The sequence below is a fragment of the Poecilia formosa genome, unplaced genomic scaffold (genome assembly GCF_000485575.1).
Source record: "Poecilia formosa unplaced genomic scaffold, Poecilia_formosa-5.1.2 Scaffold34, whole genome shotgun sequence".
NCBI lineage: Eukaryota > Metazoa > Chordata > Actinopteri > Cyprinodontiformes > Poeciliidae > Poecilia > Poecilia formosa.
Window position 1 is genome coordinate 753854 of NW_006799973.1, and position 18676 is coordinate 772529.

The 18676-nt window shown below is 38.6% G+C and overlaps 1 protein-coding gene across 3 annotated transcripts in view; it reads right to left on the reverse strand.

Annotated features, from left to right (window-relative positions):
• Positions 1-6: 6 nt before the first annotated feature.
• The window catches only part of pitpnc1b (phosphatidylinositol transfer protein cytoplasmic 1b), a 43694-nt gene continuing 25024 nt past the window's right edge, over positions 7-18676 (reverse strand). For all 3 annotated transcript variants that reach the window (XM_016670536.1, XM_016670537.1, XM_007550020.2), the window contains exons 2-10: positions 15060-15208; positions 7970-8058; positions 6818-6825; positions 6621-6692; positions 4229-4321; positions 2856-3011; positions 2245-2308; positions 1584-1670; positions 7-224 (exon numbers count right to left, since the gene is read on the reverse strand). In XM_016670536.1, coding sequence (XP_016526022.1) covers positions 64-224; positions 1584-1670; positions 2245-2308; positions 2856-3011; positions 4229-4321; positions 6621-6692; positions 6818-6825; positions 7970-8058; positions 15060-15208 — 879 coding nt within the window. In that variant the 3' untranslated portion in view covers positions 7-63. The remainder of the gene's footprint in view (positions 225-1583; positions 1671-2244; positions 2309-2855; positions 3012-4228; positions 4322-6620; positions 6693-6817; positions 6826-7969; positions 8059-15059; positions 15209-18676) is intronic.

Consider the following 18676-nt stretch of genomic DNA (forward strand, 5'->3'; position numbering starts at 1 on the left):
TTGCTGCTGGCATTGACACAAAGTTAGACTTTGTCTTCTGTGTTGCCGTCGGGCAGAGAGGTATCACTCCGGGGTGGAGTTGAGGCGAATGGGACAGTGCAGCACAGAGGAGGCTGACTTGCCAGACATGTCCACTGTTGGCACTCCCATCTTCTTCAGGGAACGCTCGTCTGTCACGGAGATGGAGCGGGAGATTGCAGGACGATCGCAGGAATCCTGTGCGCCTGAGAAAGATGGACAGATGTTTTGACAAAAAAAAAGTGTATATCATGTCATACTCGCTATGCAAACTGAAACCGGATAGAAAAAAAAAAAGAAGAGTAAACTGAAAAAAAAAGGGAAATATTATGTTCACTTGTTTGAGTTTCTAATGAATAAAGTATTCTGAAGATCTGTGGCATACACTCCGGCTCCCATTAGTTTAATCCCCTATTGGTATTCAGCTCATGCTCTCAACTTCTTATTAGATTCTCTCTAGTAAATGACATCCATTTACTTTTATTACAGCAGATGAATGAAATGAAACCTACAGTATTTTTTTGTGCACACCGACTGAATGCTTTAGCTGCTTATGGCCTGTAGGGGTTCATAGCAGTGCGGCGAGCTGCTTCAGGTTGAGCAATCACTGCAGTTCGGTTGCAACTTGATGTCTCTCATCATCACACGCAGAGAAGAGAGAGAGCAAGAGAGAGAGAGAGCAGGCTCAAGATGGTTCGGTCCATATTGGGAATTCTATCTTTGATTTCTCCCACAAGCTCCTGCGGTTCACCAGATGAACCAGCAGGGGGCAGGGTGACCACACACACACATAAACACATGCACGTACACACAGTGATTTCCGCTGTATGCCCGTACACATGCCCCCTCCAGGTCTGACATTTACAGCTAAGTGCTGCAACGGCTGGTTATTTATGTTGAGAGGGCTCATGATGAGAGGAGTGCAGCAGGTGGCTGCATTACACTGTTTATCAGAGCGACGCAGCGGCATTATCACTTCATGAACTATCTTAAACCTAACTCACAAGCATGCACACACACACACACACACACACACACACACACACACACACACACTACATCTGTCTTTCTGTTGTCCTCTTCTTCACACACTCCCTTCTTGCTGCTTCATGTTTTGTGAAATGCCTCCCAACTGCTCTTCCCTTTCCGCCTTTCTCCCACAGATGTACTCCTACCATCTGGACACTTGTAGGGCGCTGCAAAGGCACTAACCTGCTCTCGTCAGGCATGTCAGCGTTACACAGCTAATAATTCACGCCATTTTGGAGTTTGTATTGGTAAACGGACCACTAAAAAAAAAATTACATAAAAACGTAACATAAACTAAAGGAAAATCAGTCTTGTCTTATATTTCTTCCTTCCTCTCCTGCTGAATGCAGCGATAATTTCCACAGATCTCAAATGTATGTTTCACAGCCACTGTTGTTTTTATTTGCTCCTACACTTGCAATCACCTCCCCTTGTCGTTGCCTTTGCCTGCACTGCTTTCACATGTAGCTGGACAATCTCACCTTCAGTCCTCGGGGGAGTTTCAGTGGAGTGCAGATCGGGTGAAGCAACCTCACCTGAGTTGTTCTGGTTGGATTTGACTTTGCTGTTGGTCTTCTCTTGCATTGTTTTCTCGTACTCCCTCACCTCCTCCAAGCTGAGCCCTGCAGGGAAACGACACATATAGAGGGTCATAGAAAATACACATTTTGTACAACCAGAAACTGCAATACATTCATTAGGATTTTATTTGGCACAAGGCGGTGCCTGACTGGTGTAGAAGGAAGTGGATACAACATTACCACTTAATATCTAAAGTGTTACCCCTATGACTGATAGATTGAAAATTCAAGAACATTGAGAGTACTGCTACTGGTCATGCATACCACAAATATGGCTTTTTTTTTGGAGAATAAATATAGTTAAAATACACCCATAAGAAATCTGATTGAGACTGAAAAGGACTTAAGACTAAACATACAGGTAGAGTTAAAATGTAATGATTTACATCCAGGCATACTCAGCTGTAAGAATGGCCCGGTCAAATTACAAACCCATATCAAATAGAGGAAAAATAAAGCCTTGAGTTGGAGGGATTATTTTGAAGGCATGCCATACTTCCTATGCTTTTCCATACTTTGAAATTTGTGGCGGCAACGTGACAAAATGTGTAAAATTTGAATGTCTGGGCGCCGTGGAAATTTTTACTCTAAATACATCAGCGTGCTTTTGACCAACCGTGCCACTCGTCAACCCAAGCGACTGCCTCCCTGTGGCCGACCAGAAGAATGTCTTTAATAATCTGAAATTACAAAAGAAACAAAATCACATCGAGCAGAAACATCGGAGCGAAAAATGCTTAGCTGTGAATTCTGCTACTGTCCTGTTTGTCACATGTGAAATACTAGCGTTCAGATTGTTACGCAGCACGTTATTGTCACAGTCAGAGCATCTTTTCGTTTAATTAATTGGAGGAAATAGGCTGTTTTGGAGCCTACATCAACAATATAACCTGAAATGGTTATGAACACGAATAAACAAACACTTTGAGCTTCACTTTATGCTTCATTGCTTTCCCTCGTTGTGGAGGAGAACCGAAACAGCAGAGCTAGCTCTACTGAATTACACGAGAAGCAGTGCAGAGGTCATTTGAGACTGCCCGCCCTCGTTTTGCCTGTAATTAAGCTAATGTCTGGAAATTAATGTGGCGAAGATTTATTTGTGTCAGCATGCCACAAAAGGCAAACTCTGATCATAAAACACCATCAGCACCAAAAGAGGACTGTCATTTTGTCGTCAAACCTGGGGTCTTTGCATCGGCGGTGGGCAGAAATACAACTCCGACTCACTCTGTGCAAGAAATCCTCCGTCCTGGTCTGGAAGCCGTAGACCTCGAAGCTGCACTGCACTCTCTTATAGGAGCACATAATGGGGCTGTGGTTGTCCCTCCAGCCTTTCTCCAGAGGCCCTCGGTTGGTTTTATTTGACCGCCAGAGACTCAGATCCTGCACAGGGTAGAAGATATTGGGGGTTATACGCTGAATCTGCAGAAACCCTGCAACTGTGCGGTGTTCTCAGAGGGAACTATAGACGCCTGTGGACGTTCTTATGAGCTGCTGCACGTGTGCGGATGACTGATATCTGTGTGGAGGTGTAAGCAGGGTGTTGCTCAGCGCAGCCCTGAGGATGAAAAACTGATACCACATATTATGCACCTGCGACCAGACGATGGTTGGGATTTTATGCTCTCACAATCTTGTTTAATATAATCCGCTGGTGTATTGTAGACATGTGGTTTTTTTTTTTGGTTGTATGTGTTTGGACGCATTTGTGCTGGAAGCACTTCCCACATGGTTGTTTGCACACAAACCTGTGAATTCACCTTTGTTGCTAAGGGCTCGCAGGCACTAAAGAGGTGTGAAATCTCCGATGAGAAGGAAGGCAGAGAGGCTGAGTTATGGGAGAGTATTATTGTTTTATTTTTCAGGAGAAAAACCTAAAGCTAGACACAATTTTTATTCGAGTTTAATGGATTATAACATTTGTGTCCACCTAAAAGCTTTTAGAGCATAAAGGTTTTACTTATGTGTGCAGAGTGAGTAGCCAATCAAGTAGCTCGAGGTAAAAGAGCAATCTAGTTTAGCTATTTTAGAGCTAGCAGTAGCTAATTATCCTTTGGTTGCAGATCTTGCAAAAGTATTAGTAATCCATTTAGATTCCTGCGTTTTGTAAAAACGAAGACCACAAACGTGTCTAATTCTGCTTTACAACTTTATTCTTTGGTTTTCATAATGCTGCTTAACTATCGTTCTCTAACAAAACAACTGAGGCCTTCACAGAGCATCTATTCATGTTGCATTGAAGTTGTAATTAAGCCAGTTGGTTGCGTTGGATTTTACTTAGTTGTCAGAATAAAGGAGACTGACTACAAATGCAAACCACACTTGGATTAGATTTTTACTTCTACAAAAATGTAAAAAAACTGTTTATGTTTTCTATTATTTTAGTAAATGCACATAAAAATTCCTACAAATGCATTGTAATTTGTTGGAACATGACAAAAAGGGCAAAGAAAATAAAACCAACTTTGGGTAATTAGCATTAAAGATGTAAGTGCAAGTAATTTTAAACAATGTTATTTTTTTATTATCGTTTTCTTGCTTTTATTTCATTTTTTTTATCTTTTATTTTTTATTTTTTATTTTTATTTTGCCCCACGTACCTCCGATTCTTTGTAGTGCTTGTCCGGGATGGGGTCAGTTAGGATGTCCAGGAAGCAAACGTCCCCCTCCGGGGTTGGCTTGTCCCCAAACACCTACATCCAGACAGATGGGAGGAGGTCACGCAGTGTAATGACTGCAGATGCATGAACACGCACACACACTCACACACATATAAACACATGCATTACTCACTCAGCACCGAGCGGGGATAAGAGTAGATAAGTAGCTGTGTAGAAAACGGAGGTCACACACCATAACACCCCTCACTACTGTATATCCCACCCCGAGGCCCTTGGAGGAAATCACACTGGAGCAAACAGATGAGAGAACAGATAGAGAGAAAAAGCACAGAAGGGGATAAGGGAAAACACAAGCCTGTATGTTGGATATTAAAGCGAGGGAAACAGAGGTGTTATGAAAGCAGAATGCAGTTTGTCTTGAGAAAGTGTGGTGCAAACTTGGATGAGCAGCAAAAAAAAAAAAGGATCTGTTTCCTGACCTTGTGTAACATCTCTTAAAATGCAGTGCTGAGATTGTTTACTTAATAACTCTAACAAGTAGCAAAACATGAAATAACAGTCCGCCACGCTCCTGTTACTATGTTGTGCTCGTGTGTCGAACCAAGGTCTTGCTCATTCCCATGGAATGCTCCTGTTGCTCTAGTTGGAGGTATTTAGTTTCCCCGTTCAGTCTGTTGTTGTAACAAAACTCTCATATCGTCACTATATGTTTTTAATTGTGTAGATTCTGCGTTCCTCACTGACATTTCTCCAACTGACTTCACACAGGTACTTAACAATGAAATAAAAAACAAAACAAAACACGCACACACAAAGACAGCGTTAACCTGAATAAATTACTTTTAAATCTTAGTATTTTTTTTGTTTGCATGATATTGTGAAAAAAAGTTTCCAGGGGAAGATTGCAGAAGATACCATACAAGCAAACAGAGAAGTGCCCTTGAATTTAAAAATTCATGGGGAAAACTCTGCAAAATCCTACAAACGATGTCCTATTTCAACTGCCTCGGAAATTTTTGTTGAGGCTTCACCATTAATTCCTTTTGTGAAGATTCATTTATATCAATAAAAGAGCCACTGTAACGGACCTTTGCCTATTTTGTGGCTCATATTTTGTGGAGCGGAACTTAAAATTACTCATAGAAAATCTGCCTATTTGCAGATTTTTCCGTTCAACATAACTAAAATATTTGAAGGAAAATGCAACTTGGAAAGCAGAAAAAGCTGGGTGCATTGACATGCAATTGACTGGAGTTTCCAAAGCATTCAATTCAGGTGCGTCAATTAATTTTCATGGTTCTGATTGGCTGAGATGAGAGCGGCTGTGGCATTAAAACACAGTGGCACAACTGTAAATCTACGAAGACATCTAAACTCACATGCTGGGCGAAGAGAAAGCTAATTAAAGGTGCAACTAAGAGGCCAGTGTATCTCTGGAGGAGCTGCAAATATCAGTATGTAACAGGATTACATGCACTTTTAGTAAATATCATACACAAGATTTTATACTTTTTTATTTTTGGCTGTAGATGTGGGCAAGTTTTGGTGAGCATCACTTAAAAAAAATAATTTTCTGTAAGATTTCCACATGTCAATACATGTTCTCTTGTCTTAACCATTTTGAAGTGTCTATTTGACAAATTTCTGCATATTTGTACCTCCATGGCAAAAGGAAAGAATTGAGAATGTGACTTATAGATGTAAAATATAGATAACAAAATAAATCTCCAGGTAATTTTTAGATTTTTAGGTAGATATCTTCATGGAGTGCTAATAATAGTGGCACTAAGGATTTAAGGAAAAGAAAATTATTTTGTAACCCAGACTTTTTTCCCACTCCACTCAATAAATGTACTCAAAAATAAATAAAGGTTGGATTTTACTACATTTATCATTGTTAGATAATGCTGCTACAATCAAAGTGGAGTTTATTTTCAAGCTTTTTCAGAGCTTTAAAATAAGAATCACAACATTTTTCTCAATGAGCCAAAGTAATTTGAAGCAGGTTGGGTCTTCTCTCTCTTTTTTTTTTTTTTAGTTTCATCAATTACTCAGAGCAGGAACAAGGGGCCAGGCGGAGCAGCAATTGCTTGTAAATTTCTGTCCAAGTGTGTTGATGCGCACTGGCCATGGACGAAATGCAGCATGGCAGCCATGATCAGCACACAGCACGTCTGGTTAATAGATCTGCCAATAGTGCATTTTGTGCTTTGCTTGTTTTCCTTGTAATGGCCACATCAATTTGATGAACGTTTTCGTGGCGCTGCAGAGAAAATTGCAATTCCTCTCATTCCCCCTTTGTCTGCCTCTCTTCCCCCTCTTCTATGATCACTCCATCTTCTGGCTTTCTCCCCGTTAGGCCTGTACTCACATTGTTGTTACTGCCGTTGTTGTTTTCGAACCTTGTCTCAATGCGGATGCTGAACCTCGGGACGAACGACACCTACACGAGGTAAACATGGGAGAGCATACAGTGAGCGAAGGAAGGCGATCAAGAAAATCCACTAACCTCTAAAAAGAGATCAGCTCGATTGTGTTCATAGGTAGATGATGTGTGAGAGTACTTACTGAGTACTCTGCAACGTCGGCAACATTGAATATAGATAGAGAGAAATAACATTAATTAGTCAAATGCACATAAGTGTAAGGAATGCATACAGATTGATTTCATTTACATCCAGTGAAAATCACAAATTCAGCTTCTCAGAAATTTGTAATATTACATAAGATCAATAAAAAAAACAGGATTTTTAATTCAGAAATGGGAGCGTACTAAAAAGTATGTCTGTATTGCCAAGTGATTGGAGCTACTTTTGTATGAATAAGTGCATCCATGCAGCATGTTAAGGAAGAGATCGGGCTTTACCTCTGCTGAGGTATTAAGAAAGACCTTTAACTTCTTCGTATTGTTGGATCTAATCTTTCTCTTGTCAAGACTCCACTTTATGGGGTTTATGTCAGGCCAGTTTGCAGGACAATAAAGAAAATTAGCACCATAGTCATTGAACTGGAGAATTAAATCACTTCTTCCATAAATCTTGTCAGGAGTTGGAAACATTAAGAACTCTAAAAAGCAATGCTAGAGATTTGCCTGTTACAATAATAAATTTTGCTGGACGACAAATTATTCCAGAAGTTATTGCAATATTGTTGTTTCGAGACCATTTTTAAGTTATATAATGGTAATGGCAAAAATAATAATGCAAGAAAACATCCTAAAACATCAGTAAACTTTAAATTCTAATGAACATTTAACACTGGAACTGGAAGACATTTAAATATACAAAATAAATAAACAAAACCACAAATAACATGAATTTTGAAGCCTTTGTAAACAAAGTTGTCCTTCACTTTAGGTGAGACCAAAGCACAAAACTGACTTTTATCATCCAGTTTTTGGTAGAAAGAGAGGAAAAAAAAACATATATACGATAAATAATACCTATGGAAATTATTGCGTTTTTTTATTTTTATTTATTATGCGATTAACTGCTTTATCGATTATTGCGACAGGCATGCTATCTTGATAAAACACAGTGGACCATCACCACCAGATGACATGGCACTCCAAATGACCACACTGTGGAAACCTCCACCTGTCCTCCTTCCACTCAACTTTCCGTTAATATGATGTAATACAACAGTCTGTGAACAGACAGTTTTATCACACCTTAACTTGTGGCGTGTCTGTCTGTGTCTCTTTCGGTCAGAAATGCTCACCTGTGATGGTGTAGGGGTAGAAGTTCCACGCCTTTTCTGTCACATAGAAAACTCGTGGCACAAAAGCTTTAATCCAGGATGGCAGTTTACTGAAATTGGAGCCAAAGGGAAAATATCACAAAAATGATTTAAAATTGGGAGGAGCAAGAGGCAGATTGAAGATGGAGACAAAGAAATCTTAAGTGTTTTATTGGGCCATTTAGAGCTACATTACCTGTAGGCTATTTCCTCTGCAGTATGACTCATTCTCAATCATACCTGCTGTGATGAATTGCTTCAAAGTCACATGTCTGAATTGAGCAGACGTCCATTGTGCAGTGACTGTACCTATGTGCATGTGTGTACTTCTGTGTGTATTCAGTAAGGAGCGCCCAACGCCCAACACTTAAACATAGATTAGAAAAATCCTCCAGAGCGAGAGTGTTTCTTTGCTTCCTTAAGAGTTTATTTAAGGATTAAAACTTGGGTTTGTAGTGGTGATTGGAATAAGACATGAGGTTGCATTAGGGTAATGCGTTGGGTTAGGAAATGACTTTGGAGATTTTTTTTTTAGAGCAGATTACATTATGAGCACGCAATAAATAAAACAACACAGAGTAATGAACCCTGAACCCATCCATTTAATAGTTTAAAATTCAAATTAAATTGTTCTTTGGTTTGGTTTAATCTGCACATTGTTGGGAATTACCGTGTGTGGTTTTCAAACCTTGTCTGATTTATGCTCAAGTACGGTTGGAAGAAATAACAAGGACACAGCGCACATGGTTGATAAACCGTGAAGGGATTTGTAAGGTAAATGCATTTAAAAAAGCAGCTTCACGTTTTAGAAAGTATGCTTATTGATTAAGCTAGCATGCAGCACATTAAAACCACTCCTGCCTCAGTTCAAGGTGACGGTTTAACACCCTCGTTACTTCACATCAGGGTTTTATTTTTTGCAGTTCTGGGGGTTTTCCATCATATTATTTCCAGTGTTAAAAGTCATTGTTTGTAGAAATTTTGCAGGTGAAATTCCATAGTTTTCCTGCTAGTTTTTCAACCAGTTTTTCCTGTCATTTATGACCATGGAGTAGAAAAACGGTATGCACTAACAGTAGTTTTTTGTAATTAGACAGATTCTTTAAATAGAGTAATTTGGCAAAAAAGAAGTGAAATCGCTTTTTTTTTTAGATTTGAAAAACTGTGGCTTTAGTTGGTAATTCAAACTAAAGCCAAAATCAATAAAACAACCAATGAGTTGGGCCAAAACCAGTGGCTTGAGATTGAAAGAGCCTCTTCTCATTAAATTCAGGCTTTTAAAAGAATCAAGAAATCTAGATTACAACTGGAATTTTCCAACATTTTTATTTATACACATTTACACATACTGAGCTGTAAATTCATAAAATTATGCTATATTTTTTTATGGCTGTTTGCACCATCAAAAAATCAGCTTGGTCTCTGTTAAACTGTTGCTCTTTACTGGAAGAGCTTGTGCTGTTGGAGACAAACAACCAGGTGCAATACTGAAAACTTTTAAGTGATTTGTGCTTTTGTTCTGTCCAATTTAAGACAGAACCAGAAAACACTAAAATAAATCTAGGATTAGCTCTGGAATGAGCTCACTGTCTTTAATTTTTCTGCTGTTTACTTGAAGATCGTCCCATCAGGGAGTCTTATGTGGGTCAATGTGCCACATAAATCTCTGCTGAAAACTGCTGACTGCAGCTAAAATATTTCAGAATCTGTTCATAAAAATGTTTTTTTTTTTTTTTTTAGATGTGTAGGCTGATCAAAGAGCAGCCGGTTAGGACTGCAGGAACATTCAAACTGTTTCTTTAAACAGCATTTATGAATCAGGCTGGTGGAATTAGGGCAGCTGTTTGCATGGATAGTGAAATTATTTGATAAATGTGTTAAACAGCGCAGAACTGTAACTCCCTGAATATAACAAAGGGATGAAATGTTTAGTGCTGGTGTTTCAGTTGACATGATGACATAATATTGACTCTCTGGCTTTAGAAAATAAATACACCTCCCTTGTTTTTTTTTTTTTTACAGTCAGTTAATAACTGTTTCTTGCACTAGTTTAACAGACACAGAGAGTCAAAAATATTATTTTCTAATTCCAAATCAAGTCAGAAAAGTTTGACGGTTGACCAGGAGTTAGATCTCGAGTCTTTTTTCCATAGTCCAAGTCAAATTTAAAGGCTCTAAAACCTGAAACCCCTGCCATATTTTTCCAGTAACTGATTTGCTGAATCAAACTGTACAGTTTGTACTTACAGTTAATTTTTCACAAGCATTTAAACATTATTTTCAGTGCTCAAGGAGGTAATTATTAACAAAAATAAAAAATAAAACAAACAGTATTGTCTGTGTGATCAAAGTTAAACCATCAATGACTCTGGAACTGCTGAGCTGGACAAAACCAGGGACTATTTGTCCTTTGTATAAATGACTGACTTGCACAAATTATATCACTGAATGCCCCTTTTCACTGGACAACTGTGTTTTAACCAAACTAGTTTTTGAATTAACAACTGAAAGAAAATGGACTTCAAATCAGCATAGCAAAAAAAAAGCATATTTTTAATGTGGGCTGGGTGATAAAAACAGCTTTCAGGATTTGTGTTCCAAAGCACAGGTCAAAAAAAAAAAAAGGAATTTACTGGAGTGATTTGTGTAAAGAGGGTGAATGAACACCTTCAGGTAAAGATTCAGAAGAGTGGAATGCAGTTAAATGTGTACCAACAACAAAGAAACCCATAAGGACTCAATTTGAATAGATGGATTTTTATGCTTTTGTTTTCTACTTCACATTTTTAAACTTTTGAATAATCTTCTTTGTGTTTCCTATGCCATATAGTGTCATGGGTGACTGTGATGTTTATTTTTTTATGATGAGCTCCTTTGAGCTCTGGATTCTTTATGGAAGTTTTATTTTATTCTAAGATGCTCCGCTGACAAAAATGAAGCTTGCATCAAACGAAGCCATGCAATGAGCTCCATCATGAAAAAGATAAATAAAGCAAACTTTGGCCACATGACAGTATGACTCTTATGTGTAACATCAAGGAGTCTGTTGCAAAAACGTCACTCCATTTCCAACAAGGTTTGTAAAAAAATTGGCAGGATGGTTTCACCCGCTTAACTCAAGCAATCATTCAGAATAGAGCTAAACAAGCGAGACTGTGCCACACTGCAGACTTGCACAAAATCCCAAAAGGAACAACACGAAAAGGATTTGGTTATCAGTAAGTTGCAACCATGTCGTCATCAGAGTTTGTCACCCAGCTAATCAACTGTGTGCACATTATGACTGAAATGGGCACAAAATTGAAGGAAGGCTTGTGTGGAGGTTTGCGCTTCATTTGTTCAATTAAAAGGACATTTTACTCTGACGGCCTGTTATGTTATGAAAGGGGCTTATGTCAACCTTTACTAATGAACGCAGTGTATAAAATCCTGATTGACAAGGGCTAATCAATACCTTTCACTTGCTACTATATAAGTATTAGGTTGTCACTAAAGAGGAAGTAGTTATCAGATAATTTCATAGCCTTAGCACTCCCAGCTCAATATTAGGCACAGCCATAACAGTAATCTCTGATATAAATCATAAACATTATCTCTGGTGGACCGGTTGCCAAAATGGCAGCAAAATCTGATTAATTCAAAATGTCACTTGAGCAGACTTTGCTCAGGTACTTATGTAATTAAGGGTGCAAAGTTATTGCTATTCCTGAAGAGTTTATTTGAGTGTTATCAGTCACCTAACACTAAAGCAACCAATCACAGTCATGAATTGAAACAACAAATTGCAGCAGCACACAGTTTCCTCGTGCTCTTTTTCTGCTAATCTAATCCAGCATCAATTATGTGCGTACCAGACTGTAGACTATATAATAAATGGACCGAGCTACTGTAACCTCACCCATTGATCTGTCATATGCAGTTTTGAAGCCTCATTTCAGGTATTTGGCTACCAAGATGTTGCTCTATTTGGAGTGAGAGATAATTTAAGCCAATTCCTACTTTCTGGTGCTACACCTGCTTCTGGATTTAAAGTTTCCCTTCAACCATTCATAATCCCCCCATCAGATTATTTGATACCTGTTTTGATTTATAGTACATCATGGTTTAGCTTCATTTTCATGCATGTTTGGGACTTAAGCAACAGCTCAGCCAGGGTTCCACATAATTTTGAACATGTGTACATATTGAATATTGCACCAACAAAATGGCAAATATACTGCACTTGCTCCTCTGCTTTGAAGTTATGTAAGTGCTACATCAATGTCACAACAATGACTAAGTAATATTACTTATTCTCATGTAATGCTATGCAGATGCTCTGTCTACACTGATGAAAATTAACTCACTTATGCATGCTTACCTGTTGAACTGACAGCAGCTTGACATTTTTCTGAACAATTTGGCTAAGAACTGTCTGAAAACTTGAGGAGACATTGAACTTTAAACCCCACCATCTAACCTTAACCCAGTACAACAATGTAAATTCAACACCCTCTGTTCTGATAGACACACACTGTACAAAATGGGGGGCAGACCAATAGTGACACACATATGTCAAAGGTGCTACAGGACTTGAGGAATAATGATTAAAACGTGACGCCTCAACCTGTATCCTTCCGCACTCGAGAGGTTTACACGCCATCTAGTCTTTTCATGTAAACAAATTCTATGTAAATAGTTAACCAGCTTACAACATCTGTCAGCACACAGTGGTATTTATTTAAAGACTGTTCCTGTGTAATATTCCTGAACATAAAGTACACCTTTATGTTCAGAGCTACTGCTTTTCTATGTCCCTCATTTCTGTCTTCTCAGGCACCATCAAGTCCTGACCGATGGCCAGTCACGCTAGGTCTGGTTCTACTGGTGTCGTTTCTCTCCACTGATAAGGTTGAGATTAAGAGTTTTGCAAGAGTAAGGCTTTAAAGGGCTTAACATTAATTTAATTATGTTTTTTTATATATATATACCCAACATCACACGAGTCAGAAAAAATAATCTCCTTAATTATACAATACAGACTTATTGGAAAAATGTTTTGTTATTTAGTATTCAATTAAGAAGTATATATTTTTTATAATGGCAGCCTATTAAAATGAAACAGCTATTAGTGGCTATTAGGGACATTAAAATTTTATAGATTTCCACATTGACTTTCACTTTTCACACTGATATCCATCTGTTTAATGTGGCTTATATTCAGCTCCTTTAAACCAGTAGCCATTTGCCCAGAAGACATAGAAAATACAATGTTGGCAGAAACACTTTCTTTGTGATATCCAGCACATGTGGAATGTGTTCTCCAAGCTGCCTGCGGGCAGAATATGAAATAATAAATTAATGTGTTTATACTTATCTGGTATCCTTGAGTATGTCTCAAAGGGAGTTTTATCCTGACTAAGTTCAAGTAAAATACACGAAACACGAAAATTGAGCTTATAAATAAACTTACTGCACTGGATTTGCAAAATTCAGCTGTGCTTATATGTTTGCACAAATTATAGAATTATTCAGAGCTAAAATTAAATGAAAGTTTCAATGTATTGTATAAATCACTTTAATTTCCTACTTTGAAAAGTGCCTTAAACGCATCTGGCGAGCAGCTCCGCCTCAGGGCCTGCTGGACAAATTCAGCTACCCCGTCGGAAAAATGCCATGCAACAGGCCATAGTTAACGCAAAAGTTTTGCGAGGGAACGCAAAAGTTTTGCGAGGGAACGCAAAAGAAAAAAAATTCCCCATGTCCCCTGGGGGGCTCCGTAATAGTTGGCATGACTGACATAATTATCAGCCAATTAAAATTGACATACAATGACGGTCCGTCCCACAGGCCCAGCTGTGAGTAAAAAGCTTCCCCTGTGTTATCCGTCACTGTAGTGAACTTGGTATTTACAAAATGGTAGCCACTTCCGGTTCAACTTCTGTTGACCTAGTTGCAGATTTATGAAAATTGCCTTTTTCAAGACGCTCTTTACTGGATAAAAAATAATACTAATAATGTAAACCCCACACTAAACCTGGATTCACCAACACAGACCAGTAAGAACTTTGTAAGGTATTTTAAAGACTGTATCTATGAGCGCTACCAGTGGCTAACAGCTAGCACTGAGCACAACAACCTGCGAATTTTATTTACAAGTTATGGGTGAGTTACTTTTCTATTACATTCTAATACAGACTTTACTGAGCATTTTTTCGTTTAATAGTTCACATGTGCTATTTGAGCAGTTTGGTCTGACATTGAGCTTAACTGGGGTACATAGAAATGTTTTGCTAAATTGTTGGCTGTTCAATTATGTGCGCTATTGCCTGTGCTTGATACGCATTGTTGCTTTACTTGGCGTATTTTTATTTATTTGCATTTTATGGGATGCCTGTTGATAGGTGTGGTGCATAGTTTTTGCGTTGTCATGCACAGCGTGTGTCTTGTTCAGGCATGACGTCTATTGAAGACCCTGACTGAAACCCCACGGTGTGCAACGGGAATATAAGTATAAAGTAACAACATATTTTCCCCCCCCAATAAAACCATCATTAAGAGACATGGTACTGATTAAAAATTAGAATGATATAATTGATGTCTGTTGGTAGTGCTAATATTAAAAAAATAATAATTTTCACTTTTTATTCACATGCTTTAAAGCCTTTGACAGCTCAATTTTCAACACTGAGAGAGAAAATGATGAGAGGCTTAAATTCCTTTCACATCCTGCAATTACAGCCATCAAGATGATGTGGACGTTTTCCTCCCAGCTGGAGGCCTGTACTTACACAATTAGAACACTTAAAGGTTTACTGGATGATGAGCTCAGGGAATGATAGCAGCTACCACTTTAACTCTCACTAAGCCTGTTGCGGACAAAAAGAGTCCTTGAATGTGGATGTAGACAGGTTACAGTTGCCTTTCTGAAGATTGGATCTAAAAGATGCAAAGCTTTACAGGAGGGCAAGAGACTAAAGACGGCACAGCATCTGTTATCAGAGTGATAGAACTGGCAACTTAAGGCTGGGACTGGGGTTGCAAACAGGATTATTGACACAGCAGCACAATCTTTAAAGAGATGATCTCATACCTGGTGAGGTAGATTCTCTTCTCGGTCAGCTGTCCAGGACCATGCTGAGGGTGAATATCCGGCTCATTCCTCACCACCTCCACTCCTTCGCCCCCACCGCTCTGCTCACAGCTGTGCTTACTGATCATGTAGAGCTGCCCAATCTTGTACTGGAGACCGGAAACGTACCAGGAAAATGTTTATGGTGGTGAGACAGAGAAAAAGAAAATGTGTTTAGAAAACATGTTCCAAAAAGCCAATGCTAAGTTTTAAGGGAGCCTACTATGCAAAATTCACGTTTTGCATGTTCTTATACTTCAGTTTGGGTCTCAATTTCTTCTAAAAACAGCCCAACTGTTTATAAAAAAAACAATGCCAATGTTGTTTGACAATAAGTTGATGTATTTTTTGGTGTCTGGAAAATGAGCTGTTTGAAAAACTCCCGATTGCTTAATCAACAGGCAGTGCACCATTACCTAGCAACCACAGCTGAGTCCAACCCGTCACCTAGCAACCCAGGTGGATCTCCATCTGGTTTTACTGCTGTATGTGCTGTACAATGGCTGCTGGAAAAGACAAGTGTTTTGCTGTTGACTAACCATTCAGAGACCTCTTGCTGCATTCTTGTTGGTTCTCTTCTGCTTTTCACAGATACATGGTTGTATAATTGTTCATCTGTTTGAAGCTATTTTTATGTGAAAGTGCAAACACTGAGTTTACAGCAGCAGCTTAATTGGATTTAAGTATCAAGAGGCCCTAAAAGAGCTCATTCTGAAAGGAGCTCAAAATGGGCCGAACTGACCAGACTAAAATTGCATTATCTTGGAAAATTTAGTGCAAAACAATGTAATTAACACTGTTTGTACAGCTCATAGACGCATCATAACCTTTTCAAGGAAGCATAATAAGTCACTTTTAAGTTCACTACCGTGTACTCTCTTTGTTTTTGTTTCACATTGAAAGTATGCATGGGTGGGTGCTTACTTGTTTAGCTGTGTCTTTTTAGTGGGGGGAGCCAACAAAATTACTTCTGCTGCTATAAACTGTGCAGTCTTTCTTTTTCTTTTCAGTAGATTAGTTCTGATTTTATGTGTCTTTATTTACCAGTGGCTCTTTCCTAGATAAAGCTAATGACGGACCTTTTGTCCCCAATAAATATGTACCCCATATATTTCTCTCTCTCTGCAATCCTTGTCCACTGGTTCTGTGTTTAGCAGTGTCTTTTTTTGTCTGGATAGAGTAATGACACAGTTTTTCTGACCATTAACAATGTGTAGCGCTTTTTTTTTTTTCTGAAACAAACCCTCGTTTCTCTCAGAAACTTCCTTACAGGGACACCATTATATTGTGCAGTCGCATAGCACCATTTTACCATCCAGTACCATCCAAGTAATTGTGTTGCCTTCAGATCTTACTTATAAAATTGCTGTATATATCAAACACAAAATAAGTTTGACTGCCTTGAAAAAAATTGGGATTCAGTCTCTTTAAGACTGAATCAAGTGTCCACTCAGTGAATACTCAGTGTTCAGCACATCATGACAACAGTGCTTCTCATTTGACCGTTTACCATCATTCTTTGGAGCATTGGACTGAGAAGTAGTTTGTATGGCAATCTCGGCAGACTCCCAGTTCCACCAGGTGTTTGCTAATTGCTGTGAGAGCATTTAGCTTTTAGGCACCCGTGAATGGTTGCCACAGGAGATTCAAGGATTTCTCAAATATGCTTGAACGAATCAAAGCGACGCTCTAGGCATGTTTTTGATTAAGGAATAACATTGTAACGTGGTGTAGTACATTTTACATTATACTAGCCCTTTCAGATGACACTGGTTGTGAATTATGAACAGACTGACGATACTTTACAACCACAACTTTTGTCTTAATTGTATTAAGCATTAATGCCAGAGTTCAGCGTCCAATACTGAACCTTCTGCAACTGTCACTTTTCGTTCGGTTTCATTTTCTTTGATCAGCCCAAGTTGTTATGGTGCAATCTATTACTAGCATAACTTGGAAGATGGCATGGCTGTGGCTTTCTGTTGACACCACCCATCTAAGTGCTGTTTGGGATGAAGTGACACATTGTCCTTAAATAATAACACTCATTGCATGAGAACAGCAGCCTCTCCCTGCCAAACAATGTACCTTCTGGCATCACAGTTACAGCTGATTATGAGAAAGATAGAAATTTCCTTTATAGCAATTTGCACTCAGCACCACAAAACCTAAAGGGTCTCCTGTGGCAGCTTTCAGTGAAAATCCTGAGATGTTTGTTGGTGTGGTTGATGGGTTGGACCTGCTGTGGTTGTAAACAGCAGTTCTTTAGTCCCACTGTTGCAACAACAGAAGAAGATCCCCTCATTAAGATAACACCTCTGTTGTGCAGCTTTCATATTTGCTATTTTGTCTAATCTTAAAAGTCAAAAGCTACTCTGGATCTTTAACATGAAATAACAAGCCTTGCAGTACACAGCCGTCTTTGTGATTTTGGGAGGATAAGGACAAATTGACTTGGCATTTAAACAAAAGCTGAAATATGTTTTTTTTTTTTTTTTAAATCACACAGGCAAGAAGGTATTACATAAAATCACAGATAAAAGGTCTGCTATATCAAGTCAGTGACTTTGTTTTTCCTTTTAAGAAATAATAGAAAAATCATCTGCAATGAGGAAGTAGTAGCATGAAAAAAAAAACAGGCCATGATCACAGCTGCAGCGTTAGGTTTTGTTTTGACAGACACTTGATCACGGCTTCTTGGGTGCAAGCTTTCGTTTTCTTTCTTTTTTTTTTTTTTCCTTAACTGCCTATTGGTGTGTATAAATATTGCCCTGAAGTGCCCATTTCAGAATTTTTAAAATTTAATTTGGCCAGGGAGGGTGAATGTGTACAGTCCTAATGAGGAAGATGGGACTTTGTTCTCTGCTGCAGCGCCAGTTTGTACCCGCTGCTGATGAGGCACTGTGAATGGAGTATTTTCTTTTACTGCTCCTTTGGGCATGTGAAGTGATCCTCGCTGTGCTCAGCCTGATAGAATCGCTTGTGTATTTTCAGAAATCTACAGTCCCTTTTTTTGTCATTTCTTTTAGCCCAAATTACACAGTTTTGTGTTACTTCGAGTGTTAACCAGTTGCTGCGTTATTTTTGTAATTTACTGCGCATCACGGTTGAATTATTCCCTAAAATCTAATAAGCTTTAATGCCATTACAATGACGGCACTAGAGTGGTTTATTAAAAGTACTCTGCTCCTCTGTTGCCATTGTAATGCAATTCATTTTGTTGCCCTATATTGGAGGGGCACAAAAGCAGAGTTTTAATTAAAAGCAAGTAACAGCAAAAGATAGGGAAAAAGAAAGAAAGAAATGAGGAGAGCAGACATCTACATACCATCCTTCACTTCTGACATCTTGTGACACTCCTTCTTGTTCCAATTACAATGGAGTGTCAACATTCAATATTTACTCATTGGATGTTTATTTGACTTAATTAATCATAGTAATGTGTACTTTTAACACCGCAGCACTGAGTACCTCCAACACATGCTATAGATTAGGGCTGTTGTAAACGAATATTTTAGTAATCGAGTAATCTATCGATTGTTCTTACGATTAATCGAGTAATCGGATTAAAAAAAATT